Source organism: Monopterus albus, unplaced genomic scaffold (assembly GCF_001952655.1).
Source record: "Monopterus albus unplaced genomic scaffold, M_albus_1.0 scaffold18.1, whole genome shotgun sequence".
Taxonomy (NCBI): domain Eukaryota; kingdom Metazoa; phylum Chordata; class Actinopteri; order Synbranchiformes; family Synbranchidae; genus Monopterus; species Monopterus albus.
Window position 1 is genome coordinate 5,899,619 of NW_018127898.1, and position 16,418 is coordinate 5,916,036.

A 16,418-nucleotide genomic window follows, 5' to 3' on the forward strand; every position below is an offset into this window, starting at 1 on the left:
CAGGAGCGTTCATGAGCACACAACGCCAGCCCTGTAGTTACAGGTGTCGGTGGAGGAATGACTTACAACGACCTTAGAATCATTACAGATAGGGTTATTCATACTGACCTCGCCATGTATCAATTTACCAGGAGCTTTTGACACTTAAAGGGGTCTTGAGGTTGAGATGGCTGTAACAATAAATGTCCAAGAATAAAATGCCTGACTTAGGGTGCAGCACAACACAACTGGTATGTGAGCACAATACGGTCATTGGTAGGATTGTTTCAACACCCAAAATTTACCAGTACAACTAGTACAGTGCTACGGAATACAAGCCATATCTTGTAGTATCACAAATATCATGATGTCAGTTTGATGTGGTTTCATACAGGATATAATTCTTTCTTTCTAATTGAGCAACAACACTCACTCGGTATTGTGCTGGTTTATCTGCATCCCAAATAAACAGATTTGAATGAATGAAGTCTCTTGAAAACGACTTACTTTTGTAGTTAGCCACACCAGAACTACATCATCATTTCAGGGGAGTCACAGTGATCTTTTCTTCATAGTAACATAGATAACGATAATAATAGTTATGACATCCTATTTCCTGCTCCTCCAAACATTAATAAAGGATTTGAGACGTCCTTCATCATGGCAAACCAGAACAATTCCGGGTCACCCAAGGAGCATGGAGACAAAATAAAGGTAAAAAGAAGTATCCAATTTATAACATTTACAGATGCTTTTTTATTGGTGTCTTTATTATCACTGGCAGCAGCCATGTTACTCTGTCCTTACAACAAAGAAACCATACAACCCAGCTGCTGGACAGACCCAGTCCGAATGTCCTTATAATGAATAAGTCAGGTTTCCATGAATTAAAAAAAAAAAAAAAAAAAAAAAAATCACCGAGAGTGGCCCAAGGCAAACTCATTTGTGAAAACTCATTCACACTTATATGTTTGAAGGTCTAATTTCAAACACGATGGTTAAGCTAGTATGGCAGCTGAACATAATCTTCAACAGACTGCACTTTTAACGATTTACACTTGTAATTTTTTTGTAAAAACTGTAATTTTCAGCATCACTTCCACTTCTCCCTCATTATCTATAATAAAACAACAGCAGAAGTTAAGATGATAGGAGTACATTCACTCATTGCATTTCCCATTTCAGAGGCTGCCAATATTTTCTAATGGCTGCAGCCCTTCTAAATTATTGAAAAAGTCTAAGCACCTCACCAGCTACAGACACTGGCTGTTAACCTTGGTGAAGCGATATTCAAATCCAGTTAGCGCCAACTTTGTCCTCCAGTATCCCTTGCGGGGAGGAAATGTAAATGTGTTCTTGTTGAGACAGATGGGGAAACCGCCTGCCGTTTGAAGTTTCAGCAGAAGAAGTCATTGCAAGCAGAGGGCTCTCCACCTCCCTCAGATTCAGGTCTGAGTCTCACTGAGCCACCTCTCTTCCCAATGTTTCCCTTCATGCCATGCTGGGCTTCAACAGTGTTGCATTATTACTATGCAGAAACACCTTAGAAAAAATAAAAACTTGGCAAGCATTTACAAATTCACCACTGTACTGTGACAGTGAAAAACAGCCTGAGGATTATCGCGCTGTGCAGACAAGAATTCAGGAGATTTGATTTATGAGTGAGTAAAAGTGTGTGAGAGAGAAGGAAAAACCACAACATCCTTTTCCACATTTAAGAGCATCCTGGAGCATAACCATCTGAATATTGTGATGTCCTCAGCATTGTTGTTGACAAATCGTCGCAAATTGAATTCCTCAGCTTAGCTGACATACTGTCAGAGCTGATTTGATTTTATTGCAGAGATACCCAACAGTCAATCAGTTCAGACTCTGATACTGTGCTAGAGACCAGAGAGAATCCCTGATCATTACTATTATCACCTGGCCCGAGAGAGAGACGGAGAAGGGAACAGTGGAAGGGGAGCAGGTACAACAACCAGTAAGTGTGAGATTATAAGTTTCACTGTTTTGGTTTGAGTTTACTTTTTAAGGGCATGCCACTGCATGCACTTTTGAGTATTACTGACAATATATTCTGGGAGATGAATGTAGGTGATGTACAAACATAACAAACTAAACATAGAAGAGGAACAAAAATATCAGGCACCACAAACTGTGCCTGGCATCACAAAAATGTATCTTAATTTTGACTTGACTTCAATCTAGACTTGAATTTTGCTTTTATTGTTTTATGTATTACTAATCTATTTATTTTTAGAATTGTTGTTTTATTCTACTTCCTTGTCTGAAATAAATCTTTTCTCAGTTTATTGATATTTTCCTCTGTCTCTTTGAGAACAATAAAGCCGACATGAAAGAATTAGCACTGACATAGGCCAAATGTTGTGTCGCCTCCAGCCACCTCTGTCCGGACCAGCCGGGCTGAAAAGTGGCACTGAACACACAATGCAGACTACAGCAAACAACCAACTAGCATGAGAGAAATAACTCCCCCTACCAGGAGGTGGCAGAATCTGTATTTGCCATTCAGCAGGGGAAAGAAGATGAGCTGGACTGTAGAAATAAAGCTGTAAACAAAGCAGTAGTCCTTCAACATACCTGCCGTTTATAGCTGTTTGCTCTGCCCTTTGTCTTTTGGTTGTGGAAGAATAAAGGAGGTTGTGGAGGTAAAGGAGAAACTGAACTAAATGTGTGAAATCATGGAAACAACAGTGACGGCAAAATCTGCCGAAAAGCCGCTGACAGGGTCCAGCTAGTGGTCAACAGTGAAGGACACACCAGGAAGGCGAGCCCTGACAGATGCTGAGCAATGGCCTGACGGTGGCCAATGGGTAGGTGTGTTATGGACCTAAGAAACCTTCACAGAGACCACTAGATCTTCTGGTCAAAAAGAACAGAGCGGTACAAATATAAAGAATGGTACAAAACCAGGGAGTGAGCCTTATGTGAAATATGCAGATGCTTTTGAACAGCTTATAACGTTCTCCAAATGTGGAGATGACAGCTTTGTAAATTCTGGAATTAATAACTGGAAAAACTCTCACTTTCACAAACAGTGTGTCCAAAAAAGTGTGCTTTCTTTAACTTGTTTAAGAAGAGCGCATTGACCATGAGAAAAAAAGGGATGTAATGGTGGACCATCTGTGCTATCTGCAGTTTCTAAGACAACAAAGGCTTGCATACATTTTAGTCAACCACATACAGTAGGTGAGAAAAATCGCACTCTGAAAAGCTTGGTCCCCACCTGCAAATATAAATCATAGGAGACTATCAATGTACTTACACATGAGCTATGTCATGAGTTACTCACCACTCTCTTAACTGAAATAGCAAGCAATGCAAAACACATTGCAATTGCCGCAGATGAGAACTGTGACTGTGCCAGGCACCATCTTCTTTATGAGAGAGGACCAGCTGATGTACTGCTGCAACTTTATTTCCAGGAGATCACCTGAATTGGCAGCTGTTCATGTGAAGTCTACAGTCTATCTACTGCCACACATACAAACAGTTTGTGGCGGCCCCCTCCCCACTGAAATTAATCCAGTGCAACAGTGGCCTTACCAGCGCTAAAACTATTAGGCTACCTCCATTTGACAGGACAACACAGCAAAAGCAGATAAGAAAAAGAACAGATTATGTGATTGAAATGTCCAACTGTACTGTTAACACTGCATCAAACAGAGTGTGGCAACCTGACCAGATCTATGTTTACAGGATCAACAAGTTCCTGCCCTGTTCGGCCAGGGCATATGTACTAGTGACATAAACATTTATACAGACACACACCTCTAATTAAGACCAGATCTCTGATACTGACTGGGTAGAAAAATACCACATTGAGGCACAGCTTGTATCTGGCTGTTCTGAACATTTAAAATTGGATTACAGAAGCACAATTCTACATTCTTCTTTGTGAAAATGCATTTGTTTATTAGTGAATAGAAGGCAGGGAGATGAATTTCCAATTCATTTTTCTGGCTTTGTCAGCACTTGTGTAATTCTGCTTGCAATTACTAGGTCTAATGCTTTGTTTTCAAAATGGATGGCAGTGTAACCTAATCGTTTGCTGCTGTGTACACAGACAAACCCAATCGAATGAATTCTGTGAGCTGCTCTTCGCAGTTTTAACAGATACTGGACGATCAAAGTGCAACAGTCGACCTCAGCTCATATGTCCTATCAAGGCTTACAAGTTTTTTATACTTACTTCATCATCTTTTTAAAATTATATATACGCACAAATTAGCAAGATAACATCAAGTGACAAATGATGTAAGGCTACTTGGGATTTCAGAAAGAACTGCATTAGTTACTGATTTAATAAAGTTTCTTCTCACAAAATGTTCCTGTAACTTTAAGGTGCAACACTTATGACATGACACGTATGGTTACAATTACTGCAAGTCTTATGGGCTGTATACTAAAGAGGGAGCCGTCGCTCACCGTCTGTCACGCTGCTCAACTTTGATCTGTCAAACCTCTCTGCTCTCAGACATGCTAACCTGCTAGCAAGGCAGCCACAATAACAGCTCCTGACACGATGTTAACGAACATGTGACAGCAGAACCGAACCGTGAGACGAGGAAAATGTATTCTCGGTAATGTAAGATGTAACTGTACCTTGAGTTTATCATGAAGTATGTGCTTGGAGGTACCTATCCTTAGCCCCTTTGCTGCAGCCTGAGATGCCATGGATGCCGCCATGTTGACACGAAAAAGCAAGGAGAAATGACGTAGGGAGCTATTCATAGGTCCACGGGCAAACGTGGGCGGTGCCTCAAAAAGATGCACACAGCTCCAAGTTCAAAGTACACGTAGTGTGTAACGCATGGGCGTCACTAGAGCGCTTTTACTGGGGGCACGTGCCCCAGTAAAAGCACATTAGAGTTTTAACAGGCTTCTATATTTTGAAGTGGATTAATGTAGATTAATAATAATGGGAAAATATTTGATTTGGTGATCTAATCCAGAATGTCAAAGTAGAAGTGGTTAAGGTTTGTACACCACAGGTGAGGTAGGTGAAACCTGGCTGTAGTTGGTAAACAAGGTAACTTTAGTTAACCACTACATGTCCAGGTGTGGATGTTGAGTGTGAAGTAAACTAGACTCCTGTAAATCAATGCATGTTGCATATGCAATTTAACATTAACCTTTTACATGCAATTTAAAAACGCATGTCTGAAATCTAGGGTGCACTGCAATGTCAACAAAAGCAAAACCCTAAAAAACTGCTCTCAGATCTGAAAATGTTATCAAAATATGTTTAGTGTCTACTTTGCTATTTGCAGCTATGAAACAAATTTATTAGCCATTCTTTCAATGTTCAATCTACAATTTTTTTATATCTTATTTTAAAAAGTAGCAGTAGCTAACACAGGGGACATCAAGGTTATTATGCCAGTTCTGTGCTTTAACCACATTTAGCATTTTGCAAATAGTGAGTCTTTTAAGGCTGATTTTATTATTCCTTTTTTCTTTTTTCCCCTATTTCTGGCCACCATTATAGACTCTAGCATATTCAAGAGGCTGTCTTAGCTGCAGCAACACTGCTAACACTGCAGCTGCAACCTGTAATAGCAGTGAGAGCTTTTTGCCTTCACAACTGCAAAGAAGAGGCAAAAAAAAGACTTTGCTGGCTGATGCCACAGAGTGTGCAAAAATAAATGACTTTTTAAAGCAGCCTGCTGCTTGTGAAGATGAGGGTAGCAAAGAGGCAGGGGCATCAAAGAAGAATGAGTTTAATCCTTAATAAACTTTGGATTTTTGCTTTCTGTATATACAATTTTTAAATGAGCATTGCTCAAATCATTGAAATATTGCATTAGAAAACTCATAAACAATGTGTTTCTTCAGAAACAATGTCCTGGATATTCAGGCAGTTGCCCAACATGAAGGATGAAAATAATGGTGAAGCTTGTAAAAGAGGCTGTATTGAATTATTGCAAACAAAAATCTTATACTTTAAATGGATTAGGCTTGTAATGTCTTACCTTAGCAGGTGTACATAGGCTTGTGTTTGGTTATATTTGTTTGTATTCATGCAGGGATCTGTGCAAATCCCATGGATGGAGATCTTTTCAGATTTTTTTTTATATACAGAATATTTAAACATTCATGAGGCCAGTGTATACTTTTTGACTAAAATGTTGCTGGGTGGCCTGTAGATGTAATAATATTAGTTTGTTGTTGATTAATATGTCTGAATAATCATATAAGGGCTATGTACAGTTTAGTGTGCATTGTATGCATTTGTATTTGTTTATATTTATTCATTATACTTAAAGTATACAGAAGTAGTTTAAAACATTTTCTCAGTACAGTGAAAATGTCAATGATTCAGTCAGCATTGGAAGGGAATGCCTCATTATATGCAGTTGTGCTGTACAATGTTTGTTGGTGTACATAGTGGAATTTTGGGGATTGATGTTTAAAGCACTCTATGAGGAATGAATCTTGTAAATATATTTGTCAGTGAAGTGGAATTAAATACTTGAGTTGCTCATTTTAACCATGTGATTTACATGAATTGAATAGACACTAAACGCCCCTACATGGATTTTGAATGTTCTGTTCCAACTCCATCCAGTGTGTGACCTTGTGAGTGGGACAAACAATCAGCATGCTCTGCTGAGAGGTATTGGTAGGGAGTCGGGCTAGAGAGCGTGGGATGAGTGAGCTGATGTTGTCTGAATAGCTAAATAGCCCACTCACACAGTCCTCCAGAGCCCTCATTACATGGCGGATCTTGAAAGGGCAGAAAGGGCAAACCGATCATAAAGAGCAGTGATTATGACAGAGGGAGAGAGAAAGGGATGAGATACTCACATCAAAACCATCAGTGTCAGCAGGCTACAGAGGACAATAGAAAAGGGAGGAGATGGTGATGAACAGCTACAACCAGGAGATGTTTTTGGAGCCATGTTATGGGCAAATAGATATATTTATAATGTAAAACGCTGAAAAACTTTCAAATGTGCAAATGTGAACAAGTTTAAAGTCAGCTGGGAGGGAATTTGCCTCATGTTTATTTGATATTTTGCTCTTAACTCCCTTCTTTTGGATGAGAGCTTTTGATAGTCAGTGATCCATGTTTCACACAGTGGAAGTATTTTTTGGCTCCTGGCCTTTTTAACGCAACCACAGTAAAATCACAAATGAGATGAAAAGTGCTGCAGCGGCATAACATTTCAGTATGTCAACAAATGCTGCTGAATGCACACAAAGCCTGCCCAAGCTCTTTGTGTCACTGAACAGTGGAACATTCAACTTAAGTCTAAAAATTCACTAAGAGTCAAAGCCAAGCAGACTATGACTATAAGATGATTCACTTGAACATTTTCAGTCTTTTGTTTAGTCCCACCCCCCTTGTCTCACATCTTCTTAAGGGAACTGATATTCATACAGGGCTGTCAGAATATCAATGGCCCTCACTAACGCAATTCAACGTTTCTTCTACGGGATGTTGTTCCTGTCTTGCAGAACAAAAACTGTATTTTTTTGTGTATTGTGATAGTAGTCATGTCATTATTGTCCTAGAATACAAAGCAATTAGTGATGTTTATTTTTTTCTTGTTTATAAACCATTTTCATTTTATTTCATATTTTCAATTTTGAATCCAATGGGCACTTTACAAAGAAGCTAAAGTAATATCACCTATATTTTTTGTACTATATCATTCGGTGTGGAAAACAAAGCATTATCAAGACCATAATACTTATTAAAACACAAAAACAGGTTATTTAGCTTTTGTGCTTGCTTTAAAGGATAAGTATAGAGGATCCTTTATAGAAATAGTAGTTTCAGTAATCTCCAATCCCGGCCGGCAATCGGGCGAAGGCGGGGTACACCCTGGACAGGTCGCCAATCCATCGCAGGACTTATTTCATATGATGCCAAAAATGTTTTGCTAACATGCATTACCCCCTCCTTAGATACTATATATTCCCATGAATATGTATGAGGCGCAGAGGTATGAGGTTAAAAACAGACCTAAATCATTACTAGAGAAAAAAACATTTCATTTACAACTATCACGCAACAGACAGTTTTAATATAAAAGAAAACCTAATTGATGGAATTCGTCTAATATGTGATACAATATAATGGAATGTGTGGCTTCTGTAAGTATCATGGCTATTCTGCTGCCACCATAAAAGTCAAATGTTTGATTTCAGTCACCACACATTTGTGATATGTAAAAGTTTTTACCATACTTTGTGATGAGTTTGTGATGAGTGTTGTAACCATTCTTAGCAGCCCTGTGGGTAATTATAATGCTCCAGTCTTTCTTGTCCAATCTTTTCCTCCCTCTGCTCTTCTCCTCCAAGGAATGTGAGCAAATGTTGAGGCAGAGCAACTAATTTGTGGTTTCTCTCAATAATCTATTGTTAGTGAACTGCAAGCATACAGTAGCCAGAGCCAAAGCTCCCAACAGGCCATGTGGTCAGGGTTGACTCCTCCCTCACACTTAAATAACAGCGGGTTGCTTGGCCAACAAACCCACAGGGCTCACAGCTAGGAGCTGACACTGCAAGCCTGCCCAGAGTCTGGACCACACTGCCAGTCTCTTTTTCTGCCTTCTCTCTCTGTTTCACATGAATCTTAGGTGTTTCTCCCTTTCTTTGTTTCCGCCATGTTGCTTCCACTCTCTGCTGACCCTCTGTTGTTCTTGCTGTGTTTTTTTATTTCTACTCTCTCCGCCTCTTCATCTGTGTACATCTGCCTCTCCATGACCTGCCTTTTAACCACATTTTTCATATGTAGGCTTGAAAAAAGAACTCTACACAGTCCTTCTGAATGCGCCGCCCTCTTCACAAGTCAGTGAGATAGGCTTTGTTCATCTTGTTAACATGACTGGGTGGACAACATACAGTAGATCACCAGAGGGAGAAGGATGAATCCACAGTATTTGAAAGGTTTTGCTTCTATGTCTCAGTCTTTCTCACACTCACATAGACACTGGTCATTTTAATGACCTTTTGTATGACAGAATACAGATACTGTAGAGCCATTAAATTTGATCCAACATGCATTCATACTTTAGCTCTCAGACTTTAAGAAAAGCACACATGCTCAAGTACCTACTTGCTAAGTTTGACCTCTGTGAATATATGTATATGATCCACTGAGGCTGAAAGTACAGGCAGTGCATACAAGTTGTGTTTGAAACAGTGTTGTGATAATACTCAAAACTAGGTGTGTAGACTCTGTTTTATTTTACATTTACATACAGATTTATGTGGCCGTAGCTAGAGAACAGTTTTGTTCTCTATCTGACAGAATACCAAATGAGCTAGAATAATAGGGAATTAATGCACTTAACTGCTGAGTAAATAAACAAGGAATCTAGCAGCTTAGTCACACAGGCAGTAAGTAGACTGCCTGATGGGGACATTAAAACAGGCAAATAAGATTCTACCAAGACCTGAGAGTGACAGTGGTCAGACAAAAGTGAGATGAGCCAAGGAGGAGACGGTCATTGCCACCCTGTGCTCAGCACATCTTTTGATGTGACAGATGGCAAACATAATTAGTCATCATTTTCTGTGCTAACTCTTAAAAGTTCACAATGTCACAGCTATGCATATGTATGAGATTCAGCCATCCCTTTCATCCTTCCATTTGCTGCTAAAGATCATGACAGTAAAAAAATGTTCACTCCAAAAGAACAGGACAGACTCCCCTGACTGCCCCATCCCAGCATCACCCAAATTTTCATTTTTATAAGGTAAAATCCATAACAGCAGAAGAACATAAGATGGCCAAAGCTTTTTTTTCTTGTGTCTGCTCTGAATGTCAGCGCTGGAGAGTGAATCAATACAGAGACAGCAGCTGCCACATGCTAGCTATCTCTCTTCCCAGATGTCTGTCAGCCACACTCAGCTGGAGGTCCTCCATTAATGTGCTGTGGAATAACACAGTCAGTGGGTCTCCATGCTTGAAGACAGGTGCATCAAACAGAGCTTGTGAAGTGTTGGGTCTGCAAGAGTATGATGTTCCTGCAGGTTTTTCAGCGGATCCCTCTTGGATATAACCACCTGAGATCAAAGCAGGGGAGACATAATATTATGATATGATATCAAATCAGAAAAGCCCTTATTGAGGTGACTGATGAATGAATGATATGTCTGTGTGAGCAGAGACTGTAAATGGAGGAATATTGATGGGCTTCTTCTCAGAACATATATATAGCAGAGACACCATGTAGATCATACACATTAAGGAGATTTGCTGCACTGTAGAGATAGGGGTCATGGAGGCTTTTTTGTATTCCCACATTGGGAACCTCAGCTCCCTCTCAGCTTCAACAGCAAGAGGTGACATACATATATATCTATACATTTATTGTGTGCCATTATATGTAATGCTGCTTATAATTTAATGATGTTCTTTTCATATTTGTGCTGCTTAATTAGTCACTTATATATAACAGTTATACTTATTTGTAATAATTATTTATAACAGTTAAGTACAAATATGTTCTTATAACAATGCTTTTTCATTATAGTCAGTGGTTTTATAGCTGGTTTGTGCAAGTGAGGCCATTTGGCCATGTATCTTTATTTATTTATTTAAAACATTTTTGTTGGGGTTGTATTTTAACCTTTTAGTATTGCTGTTTTTAAACTGGGCCCCCGAGTAACTAATTTCACCCCTTATATGTGTTAACACTTTCTTGAATCTTTGAAACCTTGAGCATGAAATGTTTGATAGATAGCCATGTTTAATTGTATTGTTTTTTTTTTTGTTTTTTTTTAACTTTTATTTAATTTAATAAATTGCCACACACAGCATGACTACTGTACTGGCAAGCATGGAATTCATAACACAAACAAAACAAGCACTGCACCTGATAAACACACAACATGCATGGACACCCACAAACACACACACGGTGGTCAAAATGAACTATGCACATTTAGCTCTGTTTGTGAGCACAGTTTTGGGGCATCTGTACTTTACTTGTGTATTTCCACTTTGTTCTATTTCATACCTTGACTTTGCTACAATTTAGAGGAAAATATACATTTTACTCAACATTTATTTCATAACTTTAGTTACTAGTTACTTTCAGACTCAGATTAATAAAAGCAGGCAAGCAAGGAAACAAAACTGTATGATCATGACTCATTCACTCTCATCATTCACAAGCTACCCCGCAATAATTCAAATTATAAGCATATAAGCGGGTTAAAACTAAATGCGATGTACACAATAATGTCTCAGTAATTATAATCCAATAATATGATATACATCAACGTACCATTATGCATAATAAGTACTTTGGCTTTTAGCACTTTCAGTATGTTTTGATGCTAATGCTTTTACTTAAGTAACATTTTGAATGCATCAGTATTTTTAAACAGTTTTGCACTGCTGCTTTTACCTAAGTAAGGGCTCTGAGTACTTCTTCCTTCACTGTACACAAACACAAACAGTCATAAACACAGTGGCAAGGCTAGCCAAGGCTGGGAAAGTGCTTAGATGTGCATATAAGAAGGTAAAAGGAGCCAAATTCCTTCACAGGCCTCTCATCACATGCTGTGCCACCTTCATCACCAAAGGGGGACTGGGTCATGCTTTAAAACTTTTAGCTGCATCTCTCCTGCCTTTTATTTCCCTTACAATCCCCCAGCATATCAGCATCCTCCTTGCCTGTGACCTCGGAGAAGCAGCAGGAAGCCTCTCATCCCCTTTTTCTCTAAAGGCGATGTTGTCACATGGACAAGACGATGTGCAGAGATAAACAGAGAAGTATTAGCCAGCCTCTAAAATCAAGAACCCTAAAGTAAACATGATTTTTGCACACAAAGCTCCAGGCATGCTATGACAAATATGACATCTTATTATCTTGACTATCATTGCTGGATGCATGATTGTCACCTCGGGATAAGCATAAAAAAATTGTATCCAGGTGGGTTGGTACGATATGTCAATTGAGAAATCATAAAATCAGGGCAGCTCTGAAGGGGATATTGGTGTGATGAATCCTGATGTTTCTGATGGAGGTCACAGAGGTGGGAGGAGGAGTAGGAGACAGGTGGGGCAGAAAGAGTGGAAAGAGGGGTATGCACGCCAATGTGTAGTGTGTTTAACCAAACGCCTCACGGAATGGCTTGAGGACACACTTTATTCAAGGGTGCGATTCAGAGTGTGACTCCAGATGCAAAGTCATTTGCGGCACGGCGACCTTCGAAGGGCCCCGTTCTCTGTGTGCATGTGTGTTATTTCTTTGATTTAAGCCTTGTGTTACTGCCTCTCGCTCTCCTGGGAAATGATGACAGATACACCCACGGGCTTGAGATTAGCTCAACAGGACATTATTGCCTACATCAGAAAAACTGCTGCACTCCATGATCACTGATGGATGATAGGTCCCGAAATGGTTTTCCAGAGAAAATGATATCCAAATACATTTTTTAGCAGGGAAAATATTTTCTGTTGTTACTGTTTCAGCACACAGACAGAAGATGATTAAACTTCTTGGCTTTCATCACATAATATACTGTAGCTGGAAATAGCAGCTGGTTGTTTACCATATTGCCATTTCCCATTGCCAACAAAGGTATTGCTTAAATAATGCAATGACCGCAAGCAGATGTGAATGTCATCTCAACAGCTAATACCTACAGTTCAAACTCCCCAGACAGCCTGCCCTTCCGCCTTGAAAGGTGATGAATAACTAAGGCGCAGTAACACTCTCCATGTGGATGCATGTGGATGAGGCAAAGAGAAGAAAGGACTAATCTGAGCCTCCATTAACCTTATTTGTGTAGAGACACCTCCACTATCCTAAGCATACATCTCATGGGGAACCTCAGGGGACCCTCCACTAATTAACCTTGTGGAGACACCTTCAGTAGAGGGAGGCTGGGGCCAGAATAATAAAGAGGCCTTTGCCGGGCCATTAGCAGGAAGATTAACACGTTCAACTTTCAAGTAGCTTTTTGACACAAAACCAATATTTGTCTGCAGTGGCTTGGTCTGGGGTGTGACACAGCTGAATTTTAAGTGATACAAGTGTTTCAGGCACTCACAAATCTCAGCCATCACAGAGCCTTTTTTTTTTCTTCTTGGCAATGCTGCTATGAAAAGGTACAGTGCTTTTTTTGAACATCTGTAAACAGAATGTGTGTTATAAAGGTGCTTTTCATTGTGCGTTTTTGGAAAAATCATTCTGTTACATGCTGTTTACAGTAAAGTTTGAGTTAAGAGGAGACTGTGTAGCATCTCCAGGCTCTTTGATGCCAGAATCATGACAGTAATATATATTGCACCAGCAGTACTGTGGTGTATCACGTCACACGGTCATGGAGCTCATTATAAGATACACTGGGAAAGGCAGGGATAAAGTCCTGATCGATTACAATCTAACACAAGACTAACACAGACAGGAAAACATGCTCACTTTTACTCCTACAGGCAATTTAGTTTCATAAATCCTCCTGACCTACATGTTTGGACTGTGGAAGGAAATGAGTGTGAGCACAGGAAGAGCAGGTTTTCATAAAACAGGAAACAAATAGAGGAATGTCTTTTTGTGAGATGAAAACATTAACAATTGAGGACCTTAGAGTATAGGCTTGAAACAGTTTAAACAAACTGAATGAATGTATCTTTCTTCAGCCTAATTTGCACACATTCCAATGTGGGTTTACGTAAATTGCATGTCAATTGGAGTCTGTTGGAAACAGCACATCTCTTTGATTTAAATCTCAGTTTTGTGGATGGTGGTGTCTTCTCAAACCCCGAGAGTCAAGGTCTAGACAGTCCACACTCAAAATGCAGCTCAGTCTCATTGCACATTGGATGATGTCTCACCTTTTCTATATATGGTAGCTGCAAAACTAGTAGTTGTAAATTAATAAACGCTTAAAAACTATACATGTAACAACTGTCATTTCCCTTAGTAGTCAAGACTATATCATAAAATGCGTTTCAGGTAATATTGCACCACAGTTTTACAGCAGAATCAAGCAATTTTGAGGCAAAAATCTTAAGTCATGCAGATGAATAAAGGAGACAAACATGTCCCTCAAAAAATTGAAAATTGTTGGCATAAACACACGTGTCTAGAAGCAGGTGAAAGATCTTTGATTGCTTTCATCTGAGATTGCTTGACACGCTGAAATTTGTGCCAGTAGTTGTGTTATAAAAACTGCATACAAAGGTGAATGCCACTCGGTCTCCTCAGCTCTTTATTGAGAGATGCCATCCCATAACTTGTTGTGTGTATGATCTGATTCATCCTTTATCTTTTTCTTTATTTCCCCTCTCTGCAGTGTGTCATACTCGAACTTTGTCTGTAACACATACCTGCACAATGTTTAGGTGGTTGCCACATTCATATCTTGCATCCTTTCACTAAACTTTACAGCAGAATAAGGAAGTTTTGCAGGAAGAGAAAATCCTCAAAAATCTGAGAAATCCAAGGCAGCACTTTGAGACTTCAAAAGAAAAGGTCACAGTGCATTTGAATACCTTTTATAACTCCACCATGCTAGTTTTAATTCAACCTCAACCCACAGGGTAGGAGATGTCATATCTGGAAGATGAGTGGCTGTTAGTCATACTTCAGTAGGAGCACTAAGGAGGTAGTCAAGGCTGAAAGATGTAGAAACAATCACTTTTTAGCCCCTGATGGATTTGGGTATGTTTTATTGTGTTATGTAGCATTGTAAATTCCTAGAGAAATGGTATCTGAGTGACTTTGCATAGTGGAGCAGGGAAACAGCATGGTGCGCACTCAGAGACCTTCTGCGCTTCATGCATAATGCTGTTTGTGTTTTCTGGGAAGGACGGACAAGTGACAGAGAGGACTGAGTCCGTTCCAGAATCTGAAATGGATTACATTCACTTTCTCCCTCTTCTCACCTGGCTCTCCCTCTCTCTCTCTTATGCTCTTCACTGGAAACAGCCAGCATCATTGATGTGATGCTTTTCCTGTGTGGTATTAGAACAAAGGTATTGCACCTCCTTAGCATGCACCTGCCTTCTCTTTCTTCCATTATTTCCCTGTTTATCCAATCTGTCCCTCATTCTAGCAAAATAAATCGTTAAAACCAAGAGATAAAAGAAAGGCAGTCTGACCTGTGCTCTAAAAGAGCCTTAAGCGTTACTTCAGAAAGAAACATTCGTGTCAATTATTTCCATCGTAGGCAGTGACAGTGACAAAACAAGATGGGATATTTCACAATTATAATTGGCTGTTTTGCTTATCATGCCACTTATTTTATTTTTAGCTGCATTATATATGAAATGAAATTAATTTGACAAGTATAGCCATAACTTCCAAACTCATTAGAGCAACCCGGGCCTGCTATCACATGGGTCAGACAGTATTCCTAAATTTCATTATGCTGTGTTTCATTACATAACAGCACATTTCCCCATTAGCTGGTTGCACCCACATTTACAACTTCATGAATTATGAATCAGTTTTCTTTCATCACAGCTGGAGCACTCTCCCTGATTTGCAAATTGCACTCAGGAAAACAACCACAGTCCGAGCAGTTAGTCTACTTCAACACAGAATCCCAACCTCAGACAGATCACAGAAAATGCAAAAGATTTTGATGTCACTTGAGTCATCAGATACAACAATGTTTCATTAATTCCAATAGATGAATTTACTGAACACCGCTCACTAGTGTACACTGGGTTTAACACTCTGTGGTTTGCTTTTTCACAGACACTGAGTTGGAAGTAATAGGTAACTGCAGTCCCTTACATGCCCCTGGAGGTGGCCCTCGGGGCAAAGGATGGATTAACAAACGATGTATACTCACAGCACTGCCCTATCCTCACAATTTCTCAAAGCCTGAGACTCCCTGTAGTGCTTTATAATGCTCTCAAATATCCAGGTCATCCACCAGCTACTGTACATTCACACTCTGTACAGCCCACAAGCCCACAAGCAGAGATTAGTAAAACATAAATCAGAGAAGCAAGAGATGAACGGGCCCCTGGCGTAATGTGGAGGCGATTATGAACTCAAATCTGTGCTCTTTTCAATAAAAACATGAAATATGACCTGGCTTCAGGAGAGTTGAAAGACACTTACAAGAACATTAACAAGAGGTGTTCTCAGAGGTTAGGGCACAGCTACAGGACCAGTTCTGAATCAGACTAACGTAGTGTCAAGTTCAGATTTACTAAGGTGCTGGGTGCTTCCAGACAAATCCTGCATTATTTTACTACTATGACCCTGTGGTGACAACTGAAAAAAGGAAACCTTTTCTAAAGCATATTGAGCTGTGTTTAAGCACAAAATAAAATATAGTGGATTGGTTTTACATATAACAGAAGCAACATCTCTACTTTCCAACTAATTTAGAGTAAGATGAATTGCTTCTTACAGTATGAAGTGTGAGGAACGCACCGACTATTTGAATATGGGCAAACACTTGGGGTTAGTAATGAGCCTATGAGA

At 39.6% G+C, this 16,418-nt stretch overlaps 1 protein-coding gene across 2 annotated transcripts in view; it reads right to left on the bottom strand.

Moving 5' to 3' along the window:
• Positions 1–4,702, bottom strand: part of suclg2 (succinate-CoA ligase GDP-forming subunit beta) — a 94,597-nt gene extending 89,895 nt beyond the window's left edge. For both annotated transcript variants that reach the window (XM_020593159.1, XM_020593160.1), the window contains exon 1: positions 4,606–4,702. In XM_020593159.1, the coding sequence (XP_020448815.1) occupies positions 4,606–4,689 (84 nt within the window). In that variant the 5' untranslated portion in view covers positions 4,690–4,702. The remainder of the gene's footprint in view (positions 1–4,605) is intronic.
• Positions 4,703–16,418: the final 11,716 nt, after the last annotated feature.